The 22,410-nt window shown below is 42.2% G+C and overlaps 1 protein-coding gene across 2 annotated transcripts; it reads left to right on the top strand.

Moving 5' to 3' along the window:
• The first annotated feature begins 1,317 nt into the window (after positions 1–1,317).
• ZBTB42 (zinc finger and BTB domain containing 42) lies at positions 1,318–6,351 on the top strand. Of its 2 annotated transcripts, XM_033952926.1 has the most exons (3): positions 1,318–1,565; positions 2,220–2,314; positions 2,970–6,351. In XM_033952926.1, the coding sequence occupies exon 3, from the start codon at positions 2,984–2,986 to the stop codon at positions 4,403–4,405; it is 1,422 nt and encodes a 473-aa protein (XP_033808817.1). In that variant the 5' UTR covers positions 1,318–1,565; positions 2,220–2,314; positions 2,970–2,983; the 3' UTR covers positions 4,406–6,351. The 2 variants fall into 2 exon arrangements, with proteins under 2 accessions (XP_033808817.1, XP_033808818.1); XM_033952927.1 differs by lacking the exon at positions 2,220–2,314.
• The last annotated feature ends 16,059 nt before the right edge of the window (positions 6,352–22,410 follow it).

The raw sequence follows: 22,410 nt of genomic DNA, 5'->3' as shown, positions 1-22,410 counted from the left end.
TGTTTCCAACAGTGGCCAACCCAGGTCCAAGCAGTAAAACAGATTTTATGCTGCTTGTTTTAGGAATAAGCAGTGGATTTCCCAAGCCATCTCAATAATGGCTTAAGACTTATCTTTTAGGAAATTATCCAAACCTTTTTTAAACCCTGCTAAGCTGATTTCTCTGGCAACAAATTCCAGAGTTTAATTACACATTGTGTGAAGAAAATTTTCTCCAGTTTGTTTTAAACCTACTACTTAGTGGTTTTGTCATCAGACATTTGGGGACAGACTTAAAGATCTCAATATGTATATTCTGGAGGAAAGGCTAGAGAGGGGAGATATGACAGAGCCATTTAAATGCCTATGTGGCTTAAATTTGCATGAAGTGAGTCTCATTTAAAAGGAAGCTTCAGAATGAGAGGACATAGGATGAAGTTAAGAGGTGATAGGCTCATGAGTAGTCTAACAAAATACTTTTCTACAGAAAGGGTGGTATAGTGGAATAGTCTCCCGGTAGAGGTGGTGGAGAAAAAGACTGGGTCTGAATTCAAGAAAGCATGGGACAAGTTTGTGGGATCTCTTAGGGAGAGAAGGAGACAGTGGTTGCTGTGGATGGGCTTGCGTCATGTTTTTATGTTTCTAAAATGGCCATACATTCCCCAAAAGGAAAATCCTTTATTAAACAAGAATTTTCACTTCTCAGTGTAAGTGTAAATGCAATGTACTTGCACTTACTAGACTAAATCAATTGATCAATAGCAGATGACACTGGTTATAAATTTATGAAATAAATAGTTTTCAGTTTTTAAACTTAGTTTTCCAAAAAGTAGTAATAAAGTCGTGGCTGGAATTTACGATACTGGATTTAAGAACACAAAAAATATATCTGCATAAGCAATAATGGTAAAAAATAAAATAAAATCAAAGCTCTTGTGTGACGAAAAACCCATCTAGTCATCGGTAGATCAGATTTTTAATTAGTTCCTAGCTTACAACATTGGAACTAAACAGTTTAATTCAGTGGGAAAAGAGGGATAAATTCCCCTTGCCTAGCGCACACTAGTTTTCGTCTTGCTAGTCTACCATAGGCTTAATGACTGGACAGCCGAGTCCTAGTGAAAGTAAACGGGAGGAAGGTAGAGAAGTGCTGGAGAGCATCCAGCTGCTGCAGACGCGCTTCCCATCGCTTTCACAGCAGCAGCTGCTGAGGCGGCGACGGAGACGGCCCCTGGAGGCGCGAGCCAGACTCGAGGGGTTGTGCCCCGTGCCCGGGTCACGCGCCACTCAGCCAGTAAGAGCGCGAGCCCGGCGCAGCCCCAGAAGGTGGAGAGGTGAGGGACAGTCCACGGGCGCTGCAGCCCCGCAGCTGCCGCTATTGTAGGAGCGCATGAGGCGAGTATCGCGAGATCGCCTCGTTAACAACCTGCTTCACAACACTGAGCGCTGCTAGGCTGCCAGCAACAGAGCTACGGCTCTCAGCCGCTGCTGGGACACCGGCAGAAACATCTGGGGGCGCCAATGAAGTGGCAGCTGGGTTTGCACCTCCTTTGAGCGCTCAGCTCTTCTTTTTCCCCCCTCAGCCTGTAAGTACCAGCGGTTTTGGGGTGGTTTTTTTTTTTTTTTGCAAAATAATACACACTCATATGTATATTTAGTGTTAGGCTTTTTCCCTCTCTGCACGAAGTTTTGTGACGCTTCACCTCGACATAGATTATTATTGCTCTCCCGCCCCCTTCCCCTATTTCTCCCAAGTAAGGAAAGAGGAAAACGGTCCAAAAAAAGCAATAGTTTAGCAAACAGTAGGGTGGACACTTTAGAAGGTTTTAACGTAGCGGTTCGGTTCGCTGCAACCTGCGGCTTCGCAACTTGTAGCTGAAAGGTCAGAACTGCGAGGCAGAAGAAAGTTTGGCGAAGCTTCTCACGAGAGAGAGAGAGAGCGCGCGCGCGCCCGCCCGCCCGCGTGCGTGCGCGGAGACTTTCCGCCGGTTGCCTATAAATGGGTGGCTGGAACTTTAAAAGGCAGCAAGCGAGGGCTGGCTGCTAGCTCGATTTGGAGTAACATATGGCATTAAAAGGAGCACAGCTGGAGGTAGCATTTCCAGCGCAGTGAAGTCAGAGCAGCTGACTCTCCAGCTTGCGGTGTAATTAGCAAACCGAGCACTCCTTTCACCCCTCCCCCTTCCCCTCATACACACACACTGTCCTGTTAATATTCTTCCTTCACTGCTTGATCGTAGCTTTCTGCTGTCCTTTGCGTGCCAGATCCCGAGTAGGAGCTCTCCGGGCTTCTTCCATGACCTTTTCCCTCCTTTTGGCACTACAAGGAGAGGAGGTAAGATGAAAGGACAGTTAGTTCCTTATTATGTGATGGCTTTTGCTGGCGGGCCATGGTAACTTTTTAATAACTTTTGAAAGGATGGTGGTGGGGCTGGGTAGGAGGAAGTTTTTTTTTGTGATTGCTGAGGTTTTTTGTTGTTGTTTTTTTAAATTTGATTTTTACTTGTTCAGAGCTGCAGGGGTATACCTTCCCATTCTGCTGCATACAGACCAGAAGTAATGTCTTGTATGTTGAATGCAACAGCCTCATTCCCTAAACAGAAAAGTACACTGAGCAATTAATCGGTTGAAATAAAAAAAAATGCAGTCAGGCCCTCTGGACTGACACCTTGCGAGGGCAGGGTTTCCATAACTACCTAAAACTCGCTGGGGTTTGCTGGAACTGAAAGGGACAAAGCTGTGCAACTGCTCCTGCTTGGACGCTTTTGTTGACTTAAAAGCAAGTTTTTCCTGTTTGCAGCAGGTGCCGAGGGATGAGCGAGGCACTGCGGGCTAACGGGGTGGGGGGGGGGGGGGGAACAGAGCAGCAAAAGGGGTTTGCAAAGCAAAGTGGGCTTTGTTGATTCCAGCTGCTACCAAGTGTTTGGTTTCTAGGAGCATTCAAGTTTTTCCTGTTTTTCTCTTCTTCTTCTTTTTTTTTTTTTTAACAGGTTATGAAGGAAGGATGGAGTTTCCCGATCACAGCCGCCACTTGCTGCAGTGCCTGAGTCAGCAGCGTCACCAGGGCTTCCTGTGCGACTGCACCGTCTTAGTTGGAGAGGCTCAGTTCCGAGCGCATCGGGCTGTCCTTGCTTCTTGCAGCATGTACTTCCATCTTTTCTACAGGGACCAGCTAGACAAAAGGGACATTGTGCGGCTGAACAGCGACATTGTCACGGCCCCGGCTTTCAGCCTGCTGCTGGAATTCATGTACGAAGGTAAGCTGGAGTTTAACTGCCTCCCAGTTGAGGATGTGCTGGCTGCAGCAAGCTACCTTCACATGTATGACATTGTAAAAGTCTGCAAGGGCAAGCTGAAAAATAAAGAACTCTGTTCAGGGGAAAAGATTGACGATGAGTCCGATTTGGAAAAAGAGGACGAGGGTTCAGACCCCAGAGAGCCCCGAACGCATGACTTCAATCCTGGCAGCAAACGGATCATCTTTGCAGAGTACGACAGAACTTTAAGCACAGGAAAGGTCGCCAGTCACCCTGGCTGGTCTTCTGATCTGGTGATTTCCAATTCTTTGCCTGCAGAGGCAGAATCCTGCACTACAGCAGCTGGAAAAACAAAAGCTAACGTTAATAGTTCTACAGGACTTTTGTCCCAGAGGTCTGTTGACCATAACCAGACTTCAAGTGACGTGGATTATGTTCTGGATCTGTCTTTCAAGCCTGTGTCTGGGAGAGATTCCTTACACCCCTCCTATGCCTTTGGACAGCTGGCTTCCGACAGCCAGCAGCAGGGCACCCAGCCACTTGTTAAAGATGAACATGACTTGCTGTCAGATCAGGACGATGGTGAGGCAAGGAGTCCAGAGAGCCTGCATTTTGGGCATTCAGCCAAATGCCTAGTGACAGGGTTAGGACACATGTTCTCGGGAAACAGAGATTGTCACACCAGGGTAGATGACCTAGATCGAGACAGAGACGAGAGTGAAGATGACATGGATTCTGCTGATATTACCTCGAGCATACTTGTGCCTCCTGGGAATATCTGTATCTGCCCCCTGTGTAGCAAAGTTTTCCCCAGCCCCCAGATTCTGCAGCTTCACCTCAGCTCTCATTTTAGAGAGAAGGATGGCCCAAGGACCAAGCTCTCTCCTGATGGTTCAGTGCCCACCTGCACGCTGTGTGGAAAGACCTTTTCTTGTATGTACACCTTAAAGAGACATGAACGGACTCATTCGGGTGAAAAGCCTTACACTTGTGGCCAGTGTGGCAAGAGCTTCCAGTATTCCCATAACCTCAGCCGTCATGCAGTCGTGCACACCAGGGAGAAGCCACACGCCTGCAAGTGGTGTGAGAGACGGTTTACGCAATCTGGTGACTTGTACAGGCACATTCGTAAATTTCACTGTGGCCTTGTGAAGTCCTTGATGGTTTAATGATGACCACCTTAGTCTGAGCTATTTAAAGGCAATATCTGGTTATGTTTCTGGTATTTAACCTTAGGAAAGACCATCATGCAATTAACAGGCATTGATTCCCTCATCTCTCTAGAATTTGTCATGAAACATCTGGCACAAATAATTTAATTAGCCTGTCAGTAGTTTTAACATGCTACACACCAGTTATTCCATGACATATATGTATATTTACAACTACAGAATGTTTACAGTTTGGTGAGTAAAATACTATGGCTTCAGTCACCTGGAATTTAGTGAGAAAATAGGCACTCCATTAAAATCATCTGCTCTATGAAGAAATGTGTATTTGAGAATAGATCAACATTGAAGAAGATGAACTTCTGTAACAGCTATGTGAAGTTTTTGAAAGAGGATAAAAGCACTTTCTGAACCCCTTAAAATAGAATGTTAAATAAGTTATTATATTTTCTGGTTTATACCTTGTTTGGCTAGAATGCTAGATGGCTCAAGTGTTAGAATAACGGGTTGTACTCTGTTTGCAAAATAGATGCATCTTTCATTTGCTAAAGAAAATGCTAAGTATTTACAGTGACTTGGCTGGTGCCAGCTGACCTCGGGAGTTTTATATTACATCAAAATTTAAAGTTTTATTGGAAAAGAACCCGTGGCACGATGGCTAGGAAGCAATAGTTCTTCACGGCTTATGATTAGAAAGTAAAACTTGTTTAGCAATGTTTGCAATTTTTTTTTTTTTAGAGGAATAGCAGAAGCAGACAAATTTCAGACTCTGTATGAGCTTTCTGGGGATTCTGCAGCTACTTGGGAATATGCATCTAAAATAGGCTGTACAAAAATTTCAGGAAGCCCAACATCCTGACTCAGATAGTCGCCGAGCCAGATCGCCTGCATTCAGCAGGATCACAAGAACTTGATCCATTCCTTATTGTTTGTACCTGGAGATAAGTGATACTTTCCCGAGCTTCGGGACTGCTGCTCGATATGCAGGAGCCCAGCGTAGAAACTGGGGAGGGATCTCCGAAGCCACCCTTCAGCCATTTCTTCTTTCAGCTTGAGGCATGGGTGGGGGCAGTAGCCAGGAGCTGGCCCTGTCAAGCTTACATGGGTTAATAGTGGTTTATGAACTTTTCCTCCACAAACTTATCTAACCCCTTTTTTAAACCTAACTAACAGCCTAGCTCACATCCTCTACATAAATCCCACAGCTTCATTATGGGCCCCTTTTACAAAGCCATGGTAACAATTCCCGGGGTGGCGAATGTGACAAAGCCCATAGAAATTGAATGGGTTGAGTATCATTTGCTGCCCCGGGAATCACTAGCCCAGCTTTGTAAAAGGGAACCTACCTATGTGTTGGGTGACACAAAACTTTCTCCAGTTTATTTTAAATGTCCTACCTATTCATTTCATGGACATCCCTTTGTCTTAGGGGAAAGTTGTATATGTTTACAAATAGTACTATGTATCCCTTTCTACCACACTCATGATTTTGTAGATGTCATGTCATATCTCCTCTCTGCATCTCTTCTTCAAGCTGAAGAGCTCTAATTTATTTAGCTTTTCTTCTTAGGGGAGTCATTCCACTCCCTTGATCATTTGTGTTGTCCTTCTTCCTCTGTCTTAGTTTGTGTTATCTTTTTTGTAGATGGGGGCCATCAGACTTGTATAGTCAAGGTGCGGTTGCAGAGGCATTATCATAGTCTCTGTTTTATTTTACATACCTTTCTGAATAATTCCTTTGTCTGTTTTGCCATAGCATACTGAGAAAATTTTAATAAGCAAACAAGTTAAGCAGATCCCGACAGTTTACAACACAAAATAATACAAATCAGTATGAAAGAACTCATTCTCTCTACCTTGGGAGAGGGTGAACAACCTGTCTTTCCCTACTAAGTCTATTCCCTTCATTATCTTGAACATTTCGATCATGTCCCCCTCTCAGTCTCCTCTTTTCAAGGGAGAAGAGATCCAGTTTCTCTAATCTCTCACTGTACGGCAACTCCACCAACCCCTTAACCATTTTAGTCGCTCTTCTCTGGACCCTTTTGAGTAGGACTGTGTTCTTGTTCATGTATGGCGACTAGTGCTGGACGCAGTATTCCAGGAGGGGGCATAACATGGCCCGGTACAGGGGCATGATAACCTTCTCTGACCTATTCATGATCCCCTTCCTAATCATTCCTAGCATTCTGTTCGCCCTTTTCGTTGCCGCCGCACATTACACAGACAGCTACATTGACTTGTCGAGCAGTACTCCCAAGTCTCTTTCCTGGGGGGTCTCTCAGAGTACTGCACCAGACATCCTATATTTGTGTGTAAGATTTTTGTTACTGACATGCATCACCTTACACTTATCCACTTATCCTTCCAGCTTCCCTTTTCCAGTCTTATCAAGTCTCCCGCAACTCCTTAGAATTTGCTCATGATTCATCAACTTTGAAAATGTTGTGGGTTTGTTTTTTTTTTGGATCATTTATCAATATGTTGAAAAGTACCAGTCTCAGTACAGACCCCTTGCCATGCCACTATTCAGATTTTTTTTAATGGAGAAATCTGAACATTTAATCCTGCTATTTCTTATGTTTTAACCAGTTCCCAAATCAATTTGAGAAATCTGCCTTCTATCCCATAGACATTTTAACTTTCTGATAGATCTCTCATGAGGTACTTTGTTAAATGATTTCAGAAAATCAAGATGCATCATGTCAACCCAAACCAACAATTTTATTAATATCTTAAAAAAAAGATAGATATGCTGAAAATCCAGCCAATTTTTAGAGTCCCGAGGACAAGTTTGGGAATCCTTGGTCTAAAAGTTTGAGTCATACTTAGGGGGTAATTCTGTATGGCGCTGCCAATTTAAGAACATAAGAATAGCCTTACTGGGTCAGACCAGTGGTTCATCAAGCCCAGTAGCCCATTCTCACAGTGACCAATCTAGCAAGAACACGTAGATGGTGGTATTAATTTATGAATACTATGCAAGGAAAAGACTATAATTCAGCTACATGCTGTTCAGTAAGTACACAGTAGTATTTAATGTTGTGTACTTGCAGGTGGGCATTCACATGGGTGGAATTATTGGTGGGACAAACCCAACTCATGATGATTATAAACTATAAGAACATAAGCAGTGTCTCCGCCGGGTCAGACCATAGGTCCATCCTGCCCAGCAGTCCGCTCTCGCGGCGGCCCAAACAGGTCACGACCTGTCTGACTCACCAGAAGGGGCCCCCTTGCCACCTTGGTTTCCCATTGAAGTCCTATCTTCCCATCGAAGTCCTAACCCTCCGGTCTTGCACATTCACGACCTGGTTGGGTTTCTATACTTATTACCTGGTTTGCTTTCTATACTTGTATTACATCCCAGCACCTCTCTCAGTATCCCACGATCCCTTTATCCCTCAGGAATCCGTCCAATCCCTGTTTGAATCCCTGTACCGTACTCTGCCTGATCACTTCCTCCGGTAGCGCATTCCAAGTGTCCATGACCCTTTGGGTGAAAAAAAACTTCCTTGCATTTGTTTTGAACCTATCTCCCTTCAGTTTCTCTGAATGCCCCCTCGTACCTGTTGTCCCCTTCAGTCTGAAGAATCTGTCCCTATCCACCCTCTCTATGCCCCTCATGATCTTGAAGGTCTCTATCATATCTCCCCTGAGCCTCCTTTTTTCTAGAGAGAAGAGCCCCAGCCTATCCAACCTCTCGGCGTATGGGCAGTGTTCCAGCCCTCTTACCAGTTTCGTTGCTCTCCTTTGGACTCTCTCAAGTACCGCCATGTCCTTCCTGAGGTACGGCGACCAATATTGAACGCAGTATTCCAGATGCGGACACACCATCGCTCGATACAATGGCATGATGACTTCCCGCGTCCTGGTTGTTATGCCCCTCTTTATGATGCCCAGCATCCTGTTGGCTTTTTTCGAGGCTGCTGCGCACTGAGCAGATGGCTTCAGTGATGCATCCACCAGCACACCCAAGTCTCTTTCAAGTCTGCTGTCTCCCAACAATGCCCCCCTCCCAATTTGTAGTTGAACAACGGGTTCTTTTTCCCTATAAGCATGACCTTGCATTTTTCCACGTTAAAGCGCATTTGCCATTTGTTTGCCCAGTCTTCCAGCTTGTCCAGGTTCCTTTGCAGGTCCTCACACTCCTCCCTGGACCTAACTCTGCCGCACAGTTTGGTATCGTCTGCAAATTTTATAACCTCGCACTTTGCCTCCTTTTCCAGGTCATTGATAAATATGTTGAAGAGTAACGGCCCCAGCACCGATCCCTGTGGCACACCGCTCGTGACTCCCCGCCAGTCAAAATATTGGCCCTTTACTCCGACCCTCTGCAGTCTACCCGACAACCAGTGCTTGATCCATCTGTGCACATCCCCTCCCACCCCGTGGTTCCACAGCTTCCTAAGCAGCCTTTCATGTGGCACCTTGTCGAAAGCCTTTTGAAAATCGAGGTAAATGATGTCTATGGGTTCCCCATTGTCCACCCGACTGCTTATTCCCTCAAAGAAGTACAGAAGGTTCGTTAAGCACGACCTTCCCTTACAGAATCCGTGCTGGCTTGTTCTCAGTAGGCCATTTCTCTCAATGTGCTCGCAAATGCCGTCTTTGATCATAGCTTCCACCATCTTCCCTATAATTGAAGTCAGGCTCACCGGCCTGTAGTTCCCTTCTTGAAGATAGGTGTGACATTCGCCAATTTCCAGTCATCTGGTACCTCTCCAGTTTTCAAGGATAGGTTGCAAACATGCTGGATTGTGCCTGCTATTTCTTGTCTTAGTTCCTTCAGATTATTCTATAGCAATCTAGGCATGAGCACATGAGCATTTACACCAGCTTTATGTGCATATTTTATCTGTAATGCTAGTTCTCGATAATGAAAAAGTGTCTACTTTTCTTTAGGCTCCAAATAGGCACATTCTTGATGCCTAAAAATAGGTGTATTTATAAAATTGCCCTCTTTCCCCCTGCTTCTATAAAGTTGTTTGCCTAAATTTTGAGGCTAGTGCTCAGAGTTGTGCATGCAATTTTTCCAGTAGGTTAATGAGCTGCAATTTGGCATTAACCCATTATTGGTAGTAACTGGTGCTAATTGGGAGTAATTAGCAGTTAGGTACATAACTACTAATCAATATTCTAACACCTGTGCATGCAAAATCTAGAACACACAACTGCAAGGGGGAGGGGGCACGGGCTGGTGTGTTCTAGAAGTTATACCAAATAGCATAAGTGCTTGCACTTAAAGTTAGCTGCTTAAATGCAGACTTCCGCTAGTATTCTATAATGGCAATTATGCACACAGTTGCTGTTGTAGAATCAATGCTTAGTGCACAGCATCCTGCCCCCCCCCCCCCACACACACCTTATGTGATATTTGTTTTGAGAACTTGACTCCCTTTGTCTCTGTAATAAATTTCTTTCAACACTAAAATTAGAATTCTATTTCTGCCACTTTTGCTTACTGATGAATTGATGAATCCAAAGCACTGGAATTCTCAGGGGTTTTGCTGGTTCCTTGTTCTGCATCTTCATTTGGTTTTTCTCCTCGTACCCAGCTCAGTGATTTACAAGCTAGTCTTGGATTATCCCTCCCTTTTTCAGCTCCTCTCTTCCACGTCTTCAACAACCTCCCCCATCCTCGGTCAATCTCAGTTTTTACTTGTTACTGAACTGCTTTATTTCATTTGTTTGTAAATCTGCTGGATAACGTAGATCCTTTTGAATGGATGTAAACCGCCTAGAACTCGCTGGGTATGGCGGTATATAAAAAATAAAATTATTATTATTAGTCAGCCTGGTGTTCAGGATTCCCACAATGAAAAATGCAGGAGAGCGGTCTGCTCTGGCTATGGTTCCTTCATATTCTTTGTGGATATCCTGAAGACCAGGCTGGCTGGTAAGAGATTGGTTTGAGAAATACTGCACAAGATAATTACCACTAGTTGCTCTGCAGATATTTAATATTTATGTAGCGTGTATATGCGTGCCACTTTGCAGCTTCTGGTAACATTTCATGCAATGTTTTGAAATGCCACTAGATCGCAAGGTGTTTCAGTTCTACACAGCTCTCCAACATGATAGAGAGTAGCTGAAAAAGCACTGGAATAGAAACCGTGCCATTCTTTTTCCAGAGATTTCAAATAGTAGAACAGCACAATAGAAATGAAATATACAGTACATACAGGCATGGCTTCTGATATTGTAAAAAAAAAAAAAAAAATTAAGTTGCTGTTAGACTAACTGATTTGAAAATTATAACACTTGGCATAATTTATAAGACAAATCATTTTGAACACAAAGGATCTAGAATCAGAAAATAAGATTAAATATTGAACTAAGGCCGGTACTGGGCAGACTTGCACAGTCTGTGTCTGTATATGGCCGTTTGGTGGAGGATGGGATGGGGAGGGCTTCAATGGCTGGGAGGGTGTAGATGGGCTGGAGTGAGTCTTAACAAGAGATTTTGGCAGTTGGAACCCAAGCACAGTACCGGGTAAAGCTTTGGATTCTTGCCCAGAAATAGCTAAGAAGAAAAAATTTAAAAATTTAAATTGAATCAGGTTGGGCAGACTGGATGGACCATTCGGGTCTTTATCTGCCGTCATCTAGTATGTTACTATCTCCAAAATACTATTTTAATACTGTTTTAAATCTAAAGCTAGATTGCTTTTTTATGTTACACTGTACTTTCAGAACAGCTGGCTATTTTTAAAAGAGAATATATAGCTTATCGTAATGGAACCTAGAAAGTAATATGTTTGCAGGGAGGTCCCTATAAAGCATGGTGGGTAGCCATAGGTCTAGAGGGCCACAAACCAGTTGGGATTTCCACAATGAATATGCACAAGATTTATTTGCATATAATGGAAGGAATGCATGCAGATCGATCTCATGCATATTCACTGTGGAAATCTTAAGAACCCAGCTGGGTTGTGGCCCTTGGACTGTGGTTGTCCACCCCTGTAATATAAAGAGATTAAGTCTTACGTCTGCTTTTATTTACAGTAACACTTAGAAATCAATACAGTAACACTTAGAAATCAATTGCACATCAAGGCGTGTGTATCAGTAAACATAACCAGATGATGCAAATCTGGCCACTCAAGTTGCATGCTACTGGATGTTTGAAACCAATTTCCATACTGTTAAAAAACAAACAAACCTGAATGTGTTTTATTTTGGGGTTATATTATTTTATTTTACTGAATCTTTGTTTATTTGAAGGAAAATAAACAAAATTCTGACACTTTGGAATTTCCCTCCCTTTTTATGAAGCTATGTTAGGCTTTTTTATTGCCAGCTGTGGCAGTAAAAGCTCCGATGCTGTGGCTGGCGATAAAACAAAAATAAGCCTAATGCGGCTTCATAAAAGATGGACTTTGTTTGTTAAAGCTAATCTATAATTTTAAATCGGAATCACTCCAGCATTAGATGTTGTTTTTTTTCCTGTAGACCCCAGAATGCTGGATTTAATTACAAAGAAGGAATTATTCAGCTGTGGTCATCTTCACATCTCATCAAGTGCTACTTTACATAGATCATACTGTACCCAAGCTGTCATATGGTATTGGTCAGTTTTCATGTTCTGTGTATTATTTTTAAAAACCTAGAGCCCATCTAGCATTTTAATTTCTCATAAATGAAAGTTGGTCCTTTAAGCCATCTTTTGGATGACAAATGTAATGTGAAAATATTTGTAGAAACTGTTACACTAGTATGAAAATTGTGGAACTATTTTCATAATGACTTAGGTCTCCATTTTATCCCGTGGCTTTGATCCTGTGGTCTTATCTACTGAGTGATTATAACTTTTTGTGTGTGTGTGTGTTGCTGTGATTGGAAATAGCACTAAGAACAAACCTACTAAAATTAACTTATTTTTTTTTTTCCTTTTTCCTGATAATACTTGATATAGTATTTATGGTTTTATCATTTGATGTGAAGTACTTCTGCTGTTAAAATTTAGTTTCAGATTAACATGTTTGCTTGTTCATCCCTTTGAAGGATAGAAAACCTATTTCATAAAGTGGAAAAGTATCCCCCCCTTTTTGAAACTATGTTAGCATTTTTTATCGTCGGTCACAGCGATAAAAGTTCCATTGCTCACAGGAATTTTATGTGTGCTGGAGTTTTTACTGTTGCGGCTGGCAATAAAAACGCTAATGCGGCTTCATAAAAAGAAGGGTATGTTTGTAGAACTTCATGACCACAAAATTGGGGATTGTTTTAGAGAGTTTTCCTTTAATACTGTTAGATATGTTTTACTTAAAGAAGATTCCACTGAACCCCCCCCCCCCCTAATCCCACCAGTATATTCTAAGATGTGCCATAAGGGCAGCTTTAGAACTTATGTTTTGAGCTGAATCTTAATCTAATAGATGCTGCTCTTTGTTAAAAACAGTGTAATTTGTATTTGACACTGCACTGAAAACAAGGCCAGGTATCAAAGAGGGGGAAATACATTGGGGGCAATTCTATAAAGTAGTATCTAAATATAAGTGTGACAAAGAAGCGTGCAAGGTGCCAATTCCATAAAGGCATTAGGATATACCTAACCAGTTATAGACTAGTAGTGCAGAGCTGCTTTGGCATGTTGGAGCTTAAGTGTAACAGCTCAGTCTTGTAAGGTGCGCCCATTGCTAGGTGGAATGCCCAGGCTCTGCCCATTGGCACACTCCATTTGCTCCTACCCACCATTGCTTGAATTCTATAAATGGTGCTTTGTGTTGCGCATGCAAATTTGGGGGTGCATGCCCAGTTTGCATGCATAATTTTAGATAGGAGTGCATGGAAGTTTGTTAATTTTTTAAGTTTTGTATTTATAATTATGTCTGTTCATTTTATGGAAACTGCTTAGATCATAGGTGGTATATAATTTTTAAAAAAATAAATAATTAAATTAGAAGCCAGCCAGTTCTGATAATTGACTTCTTAACAAGCAATTATCAGCATTAATTGGATTTAATTTCAATATACGTGCATAAATTTAGGCATGGGATCTGCACCTAAAATTTATGCACAGTTTCAAAATGGTGCAAAAATGGGAGGCTCATGGACGAATCAGAAGCATTCCTCAAAATTACATTATTGAGATGGCTTGGGGAAATTCAATGCTTATTTTATTTCTAAGATAAGTAGCATAAAATCGGTTTTACTCCTTGGGATCTTGCCAGGTACTTCGGACCCGAGTTGGCCACTGTTGGAAACAGGATACTGGGCTTGATGGACCCTCGGTCTGTCCCAGTATGGCAATTCGAATGTTAATTACAGAGTAAGGGGTATCCATGCCTAACCTTAGGCACAAAGTTTTATACTACATTTCTGTCGGTGCAAATGGTCACACCTAAAGTTGCACAAATGGAACCAAGAGATAAAATTGTTCAATGCTTTATTAATTGTAACGAAATACACACTGGAGCCTAGACCTTACATAGTCTGTGTTTCGGCTAAAGATTGCCTTCCTTAGGGGGTCCTATGTCTGTGTGAACAAATGCGTAAGGTCCTATAAGAAATAAAGATGATTGTCCGAACGCCAAACCGAGGAAAAAGTCCTTCTGAAAAGCTATAAGTAAATGGAGCCGGACACAAGAAAGCGTACTTAAAATGAAAGTATAGCCCCAATAGGGTCTAGGCTCCAGTGTGTATTTTGTTACAATTAATAAAGCATTGGACAATTTTATCCCCTGGCTCCAAGTCTTGGTTCCATTTTGTGTGACTTTGGCCACCCCTATTCTGTTCTGGAACGTTGGTCTTTTGCCTCTGACTTCGGGCTCACTGCTGGTGCTGTGCCCCCTCTCAGCGACACTTGTGGATTGTGCTTCTCACACCTAAAATTAGGCATAGCTCCAGAGCATAAGTGCTATTCTAGAAACTTGCGCCATTTATAGAATAGCATTTGAATGTGGTTTTTTTCGGTGTTGGATTTTTTTTTTTAGGCATAATATATAGAATTCAATCCCATATGCACATAAATGCCAATTTGTGACATTCATGCACGTATGTAGGTGCCCTTTATAGAATTGCCTTTATTTATTTAATTTTGTTGTAAAGCAATGACCGTTGCACTTATTCCTTTTTTTTTATTGTTAGGCAGTTGTTTTCTCTCAATGTTTATACAGATGTGTGAGATCCAAGCATGTCTTCAAAACTGGTGGTTCATGATGCCACAATAATGTACAAAATTATTGCACCTTTTATCTTTTCTATTGGTTGGATAACTGTGCTGAATCTCTGTAAAAAAAAAAAAAAAAGAAGAAAGGACTGATATAAACTGTAAACACTGGACTTGAGTCTGTTGCAAACCAATACTGTGAAGTTATTGTAAAATATTTTTTTATTAAAAAAATTCTTGATACAGTTCAGATTAAATCTGTATATTTAAATATGCTTTTTTTTTTCCTGTGAGTTTTATAGAATTCAGTATGTAGATGAATTGTTGGAATGAAGTATATTTTATAAAAAGCGCCCTATTACTGTTTTAATAGCAACTCAGTGTCATGTAGGCTAGAGGTGACAATCAGAGTGAGAACTTGAGAATTTTTATTTTTGTAGTGTGCCTTTAGTTTTTGTGTGTGTAATTCTGTTTGCAGTGCTGTTGGTTTGTGCTATCAAACTGTGACAATCTCCATTTTAGGATTATTGTCTTCCAAAATTTTCACAAAATAAAATAAAAATGTGCTAGACTTGATCTTTGGAGCCCGACTTGATCTTTGGAGCCCTGGCTCCATTAAAAATGCTAGTCAAGGCTGGTCATAGTGTCAATTATTAGGATAAGCTTTCAGGGAGAAATTGCTTACAAGTTTCCTCTAGACATTAGCTTCCTTTTTCGCCCATATCTGTTCAATCTAGAAGGAATGGGTTATATCTATTGGCAAGCAGATGGAGATGAAGAAGAAAAGTAGTTCTAAGTGTTTCACCCTTTAATGGTATCCTGCAACCTAGAATGCTCAGTATTATTCTCTTTCTCCAAGCAGATGGTGGACAGATGCAGTTTCTTCTTGGTTCTTGTCTATAAAGTATCCCGGATGTTTTCTGGGTGTCAGTGGAGCAGGAGGCAATTGCTAGATGAACTGTACTCATTTCCTTGCCTGAAGATGGGGTAACTGAGCCTGAATGACAAATTCCCCAGCCAGGGTGACACTTGAGTGCCAGTCCCCACCCCCCAACCTCACGCCTTCCTTGTAAGGGTAACAACTGAAAGGTGTGAAATGAGGCTAGGTATTGGTGTTTCTTTGACTTGTGTGTGTGTGTATGTGACACCAGCGAGTATGCAGTCTTTATTTGAAATATTTACACTTCCTTGAGGTAAGTAGGGGAAAGGGGATGGGACTTGTATAACCCCTTTTTGTGGTTACACATTCAAAGTGGTTTACATATATGCAGGTACTTATTTTGTACCTGGGGCAATGGAGGATTAAGTGACTTGCCAGGGTCACAAGGAGCAGCGCTGGGATTGATACCACAACCTCAGGGTGCTGAGGCAGCAGCTCTACCGGTAGGCCAATAGTGTTTTTTTTAATTAGTGCTTCTCTGCTGTTTCCTTTCAGAAAACAAGGTTCCGGGGCTTTAAGAGAAGATTTTTGGCTGTCGACAAGTGGCTGTTTGTATCAGTACTAACTGCTGGCTCTTTTTTTTGGAGCTGCTGTCTAACTTATTTTACTTTTTTTTTCTGAAGGTTTACTAAATTATGCTTTTGGCTTTATGAGGAGCAGAAGTTCATACTTTTTTTTCCTCCTACTAGTTTGTTTTTAGTGGTACCATTTCTCCATCCTGGTTACCTTTTGTTGCTGCACTGTAGCTGCCCTGCAGCCTCTAGTGATGCCCTTGTCTTGTGGCGACAGTAAGAGCAGGATTTTATTTACACATCTCTTGCTAAATTTGAGCAGTATTCTTTTTTTTTGTATTAAATTCTCACATATTCTTTTTTGGTTCATTGTCTCCTCCCAGTTGGTCTCATATTTTCTATGTATTAGCAACATTTCTAACCTCAGGTTCTTGGTTCTTTTTTCATGACTGAGGAATGAGCTACTTTTTGGGTTCATAGACAAAATCGCGCCAACAACTGAGCGTAGACAACTGAGCGCAAGGTTGACGACGCACCGAAGAAAAGCACTATTTTAAAGAGTTCCGACAAGGGGTGTTGGTGGGGAACCCCCCTATTTTACTTAACAGACATCGCGCTGGCGTTGTGGGGGGTTTGGGGGGTTGTAACCCCCTCATTATACTTGAAACCAAACTTTTTGCCTGTTTTTTAGGGAAAAAGTTCAGTTTTAAATATAATGTGGGGGGTTACAACCCCCCACAACGCCAGCGCAATGTCTGTTAAGTAAAGTGGGGGGTTCCCCCCCACACACCCCCGTCGGAGCCCTTTAAAACAGTGCTTTTCTTCGGCGTGCCATCAACCTTGCGCTCAGTTGTCTGCGCTCAGTTGTCGGCGCGCCGTTGTCTCGCACGATTTAGTCCCGTCACCACTTTTTGAGTCGTGATGAAGCACCAATTTTGTTCTTCTCTAAGGCAGACACCTTTACCTCAGACTTAAATTTGCTCACCTATCTATGGGAATATTTCATAAAATAAAAAGGGGATATATCCTGAATCTTATCGGGTCATATTTCTTACACATCATTTTATCTGGCTGTAGACTGCACTGTTTTCTTGGAATTTATCTGCGTATAACTTTCGTCATCGTCTAATCCAAATCTCATGTCCAACCTCACAACTCAAATAAGCAGGAGCTCGCATTTGTAGTTTGGTCTTCTGCTTCATATTGTACAGTAGAGGCCAGTGATTCTTTTCCATCTTGTGAGATCTGCTACCTCCTAATTATATTTCTGTTTTGAGGTCTTATGCCCAATTAGGCAGATTCACCATTCATTTGAATACTCTCCAGTTATAGCCACAGATGTTAAGCACTTGTGCTACTCTGAGTTGTAGCTGTGCCTTATGTTCTTTCTACTGGCAGCCTTAGAGTCCTCGGGTTCCTCTGTGCTGTATAGTTTCGGTAACTTTCTTTGTGCTGCTCAGAGGCAAGTGACCTTGTGTGACCTTGTGTTATGCTTAGTCAAACAGCTTTCTAAACTGCACAGTGACAGCAGTAGCATCTACTTTTCAGGCTGCATGATAATACATACCTTTGTTACACTAGGGTAGTAGCTTTTCAGGCTGCACAGGGGTAACAGCCTCCTGTATTGTGTAGCGGCAGCTTTTGGCCTCAACTGTTATATAGTGGTAGTAGCCTCTTTGGCTGAGTAGTGTTGGAAGCTAGAGAATGACACGGTGACAAAATTCATCACCGTTCCCGAACTCGTGGGAAACCATCTTCATGTCATTCTTTAAGGAGAGAGGGAAGAATCAGAGTACAATTGAGCACAGCCACTGACCTGCAAGCTTTGCTCTGAAGAATGCTGGTGTAGAAGAACCGAGGTTGAAACAGACACTAGAAAATGACAGTCTCTGGCATCCAGATATTGTGATGTCATAAAGCCTCATTCCACCAATGCCTAAGAGCCAAACTCATCAGTAATTTCACAATGGCTTGATTGTCTTATACTTGACTCCCATAAGAATCAGAGTATGAATGGCCACAACCACTGACCCGCAAGCTTTGCTTTGAAGAATGCTGGTGTAGAAGGACCGAGGTTGAAATAGACACTAGAAAATGACATGGGATTATTTCCTGCGGTTATCCGCGGGGATGGGAACGGTGATGAATTTTGTCACCGTATCATTCTCTATTGGCAGCCTCGTAAGCTGTACAGTTACTGTAATCTCTGATGCTGCACAATGACAGCACCTTTCTCTGTTGCATAATACCATCTTTCTCAGTACCGGTCTTGCATAGTAGAAACATTCTCTTTGGTTGCATGCTGACAGTTTACTGCTGTGGTCCACAGTAAGAGCATTTGTGTGGTGGCAATACTGTGTCTTCAGGGGCACCTTGTGGCAGTAGGGTAGTAAAGTGTGGGGGGGTGGTCTGCCCCGGGCGCCGTCATCCAAATTTCCAAGTTTATTCGTCTTTTGATATCCCATTTATCAAAGAATACCTAAACAGTTAACAAGGTAGAGATAAATTAAAAAGGAGATAAAAACACACCAAGTAATGGTATTGTAAATAAAATTTATGAAGGGGGATACATAACAAATGGACATAGTTGAACAAAAGGGAGGAAGGGGGGAGGGAAGTTGAATAAATATATTGATAGAAAATGAATAAAGCGCCAGCACCCCCCTTCCCTTTCCCCATACCTCTAGCTGTTCACTGCTGCGAGCAACAACTTCAACGTGTTCCTCGTGACCGTGTCAGCTCCTGCTGACGTCTCTTCCGGATGCCACACCTAGGAAGTGATGTCAGAGGGAGAGCCGATGCGGTCGCGAGGAGCACACTGAAGTGGTTGCTCTCGTGGTGGGGAAGGGAAGGGGGGGGTGGAGACAAAGGTGGGGGAGAGGTGCCTCATCCTCACTCCGCCACTGCCTGGTGGCAGTTCTCGCCTGGGTTTGTCAAATAATCCACTGCATGTATAAAGCTTCTCATTCTGCCTGAGGACCCTGTGTCCTTTGGTAACTGTTTCTGGTGTTGATCTTCTGTTTAGCTTACCTACAGCATTCACATTAGTGGCAGTGCTGCCAAGCAATCGGTGCTATACAACTATGTAATGGGATGCATCATACAGCTATAAAACCTGATTTTCTAGCACCTTATGTTGTCTCCTGCATGGCCTAGATGCCCAAGTTATCTGCAGAATTTATTCCAGAAATTGGTTATATAAAGCCCAGTGCTTCTCATAGCCTACGATTCTCTTGTTACAATATTGCCTAGGGCAACTTTGCTTGTAGAGCAAATTCAGGGCCATGGAAAGCTGATTTTTTGGGGGTACACATTAAACATCCACAGATGTGGCTTCAAAATGCAAACTTGGACTGTGGCTTTAGAATATACTATCCTAAGGAGTTGTTTGGAATGAAACATACTTAGGTCTTCTCCATTATATGCCTGATTTCATATGTACAGTTGTGCTCATAAGTTCAAAAATTTGCATACCCTTAGTTCTTTAATATCATGTATTACCTCCTTTTTGCATCAGTGACGGCTTGCAGTCTTTTCAGAGAGTTGTGAATGAGGCCCTTTATTGTCTCGTGTGGTAAAACTGCCAATTCTTGGCAAAAAGCTGCCAGATCTTATAATTTCTTTGCTTGTCTAGCACAAATTGCATGTTTGAGTTCTTCCCAAAGTGGCTCAATGATATTGAAATCGGAAGACTGATGGCTGCTCCAGAACCTTCACTTTTTTTCTGCTGCAGCTACCGAAGGGTCAACTTGGCCTTATGTTTTGGATCATTGCCATGTTGGAAAGTCCAAGTACGCCCCATATGCAGCTTTCTGCCTGATGAATTTAAATTATCATCCGATATTTTCTGTATTCATTCTGGCATCAATTTTGACTAAATTCCCGGTGCCACTGTAGCTCCACCTCCATGCTTCTCTTCATAGAACTTGACAACTCCACTCCAAACATAGCATTTATGGTTGTTGTGACTATGAAGTTCAATTGTCTCATCTGGAACAAAATAATTTGGAGTGAAGTTTTGAGGCTTCTCTAGGTGCTGTTTGGCATATTGTAAATGGGCTCTTCTGGTGTTGGTACAGCAGTGGCTTTTTTTCTGGCAACCCTACCGTGCAGTCCATTTTTGTTCAAGTATCTTGTTATTTTGCATGCTGAAAACAGCCACACTACTTTGTTTTGGAGAAGCCTGAATTTCGGTAGCAATTGCTGGCTCTGTCAAAATCTTCTTTCTCTTAATATACCAAAAACCAAATGTATGCTTTTCTCCCAAGAACAATATACAACTCTTGTCTCCCCAATATGCATTTCTTCAATCCCAATCATATTTGTACCAAATATCAAAATTCTAGGTGTGATCCTGGACAACACTCTATCTTTTAAATCTCAGATCAGCTCTGTGGTACAAAAATGTTTCTTCAAACTGAAAATGATCAGATCTCTCAAATCACTACTTAACCTGAATTCAATCAATATTCTTATCCATTCTTTAGTAATTTCAACTTTAGATTATTGTAATTCACTTTATCAGGGCATCATTCAAAAGGAGACCAGGAGATTACAGATTATCCAGAACACTGCTATAAAAATCATTTTTAACGCTCAAAAATTCAACCACTCCTCAGAAAAGCTCACTGGCTATCCATTTCACATAGGATTACTGTACTTTCAAAATACTACCTCTTACTTTTAAAGTTCAATCTAATCACATTCCATCCTTTATAGATAGGATGTTAATCCCATATGATCCACATAGGACTCTACGTTCTTCCCAACAATATCTTTTAGTGATCCCTTCAGTCCGCCAACTGTATTATAATACAACACGGAAAACAATCTTTCTGTAACCGCTCCCACACTGTGGAATACTTTACCTCTGACCTTGAGACAAGAAAAGAATATCAATAATTTAAAATCTAATCTTAAAAACATTTATTTTCAGAGATGCTTTTGAGATTTATACTTAATTTTTTAATCCAAAATCTCAGACATCAGGCCTTACATTAATGATTCCCTTTGTACCTTTTGTTCTTTACCTCCCCTTTCTTTTATTTTATGCAATGTATCCTCCCCATTTGCCCATAACATAATATAATTTTACTAGTCTTATAACCCGTTACATTAACGGGTGCTAGAATACTGTATATGTGTGTGTGTCTTGTCTTTATTTCTTTCTCTCTCTCTCAGCCGCTTTCTGTATTTCTATCTTTCTTTTTCCTCGGCTGTCCAGGCATTCTCCCTTCCTTTCACCTTCCCTGTGTCCACTACCACCCCTTCACTGCTCCCCTTATCCAGCAGCAGCCCTTCTCCCTTTTTTTAATCTCCTCCCTGTCCAGCAGCACTTCATTCCTGTCCTTCTGTCCAGCAGTAGGCCTCCCTTCCTTTTTCACCCCCCCTGTCTCTTCCTCTGTCCAACAGCACCCCTTACCTTGCATCTGCCCTCCGCCGAACGCGGCCTGTAGCCGCCGACAGCCGTCGCGGCCTGCAGACGCCAAGAGCCGCCACGGCCAACAGCCTCCGCGCTGCCTAAAGCCGACAAAACCCTAAGCCGTGCATGCGCACTCCTACCTGCGGGGACCCTACAGCGCATAGAAAACGGGAGCAAGCAGGTAAGAGTGCGCATGCATGGCTTAGGGTTTTATTATATTAGATACACACCATAACTGAGAGAAAGAAAAGAATATGTGTGGGCTCCCAGAAAGTATTATTTGTTAAAAGAAAATAAGGGCACTTGGATAGAAAAAAATTAAAAGCTATTGAGGCAATAAGGATATACAAAAAAATAAAAAGCAAACAGCTTTTCCACCTGCACAACAGCAGCTCTGAAGCTACAGTATAGGAATTACTGAACATGGCTCCTGCTTTCAGGTCAATCGTCTCTTCCTCTGTCTAGCAGCACCCCTTACCTCGCATTTGCCCTCTGCCGACCACGGCCTGCAGACACCGACAGCCGCGGCAGCCTGCAGACACCAAAAGCCACCGCGGCCGACAGCCTCCGCGCCACCTGAAGCCGACACAACCCTAAGCCGCGCATGCACACTCCTACCTGCGGGGACCTACAGTGCACGGAAAATGGGAGCATGCAGGTACGAGTGCGCATGCGCGGCTTAGGGTTTTATTATATTAGATTCTGTATCATGTTATGTCTGTATGGTAATTGTGAATTTGTTCCCTTCGTTTTATTTTATTTAAAAACTTTGTATTAATTGGAAACCGCTTTGACTATAAAAGCGGTATATCAAGACTTAAATAAACTTGAAACTTCTTTGCATCCTACAAAGTTTTCTGGCAGTTATGTCTGAAATCTTTCAGACTGTGGCCAGTGTTATTTAAAGTACTAGGAAAAGTAAAGGTAAGTGCATATTTTGATACTTAAGTAAAAAGTATGATGAAAAACATAAAAAATGTACTCAAAGGTAAAAAAAAAGTATGTGCTTAAAATAAT

Source organism: Geotrypetes seraphini, chromosome 7 (assembly GCF_902459505.1).
Source record: "Geotrypetes seraphini chromosome 7, aGeoSer1.1, whole genome shotgun sequence".
Taxonomy (NCBI): domain Eukaryota; kingdom Metazoa; phylum Chordata; class Amphibia; order Gymnophiona; family Dermophiidae; genus Geotrypetes; species Geotrypetes seraphini.
This window is presented reverse-complemented; position numbering and strand designations above follow the sequence as displayed.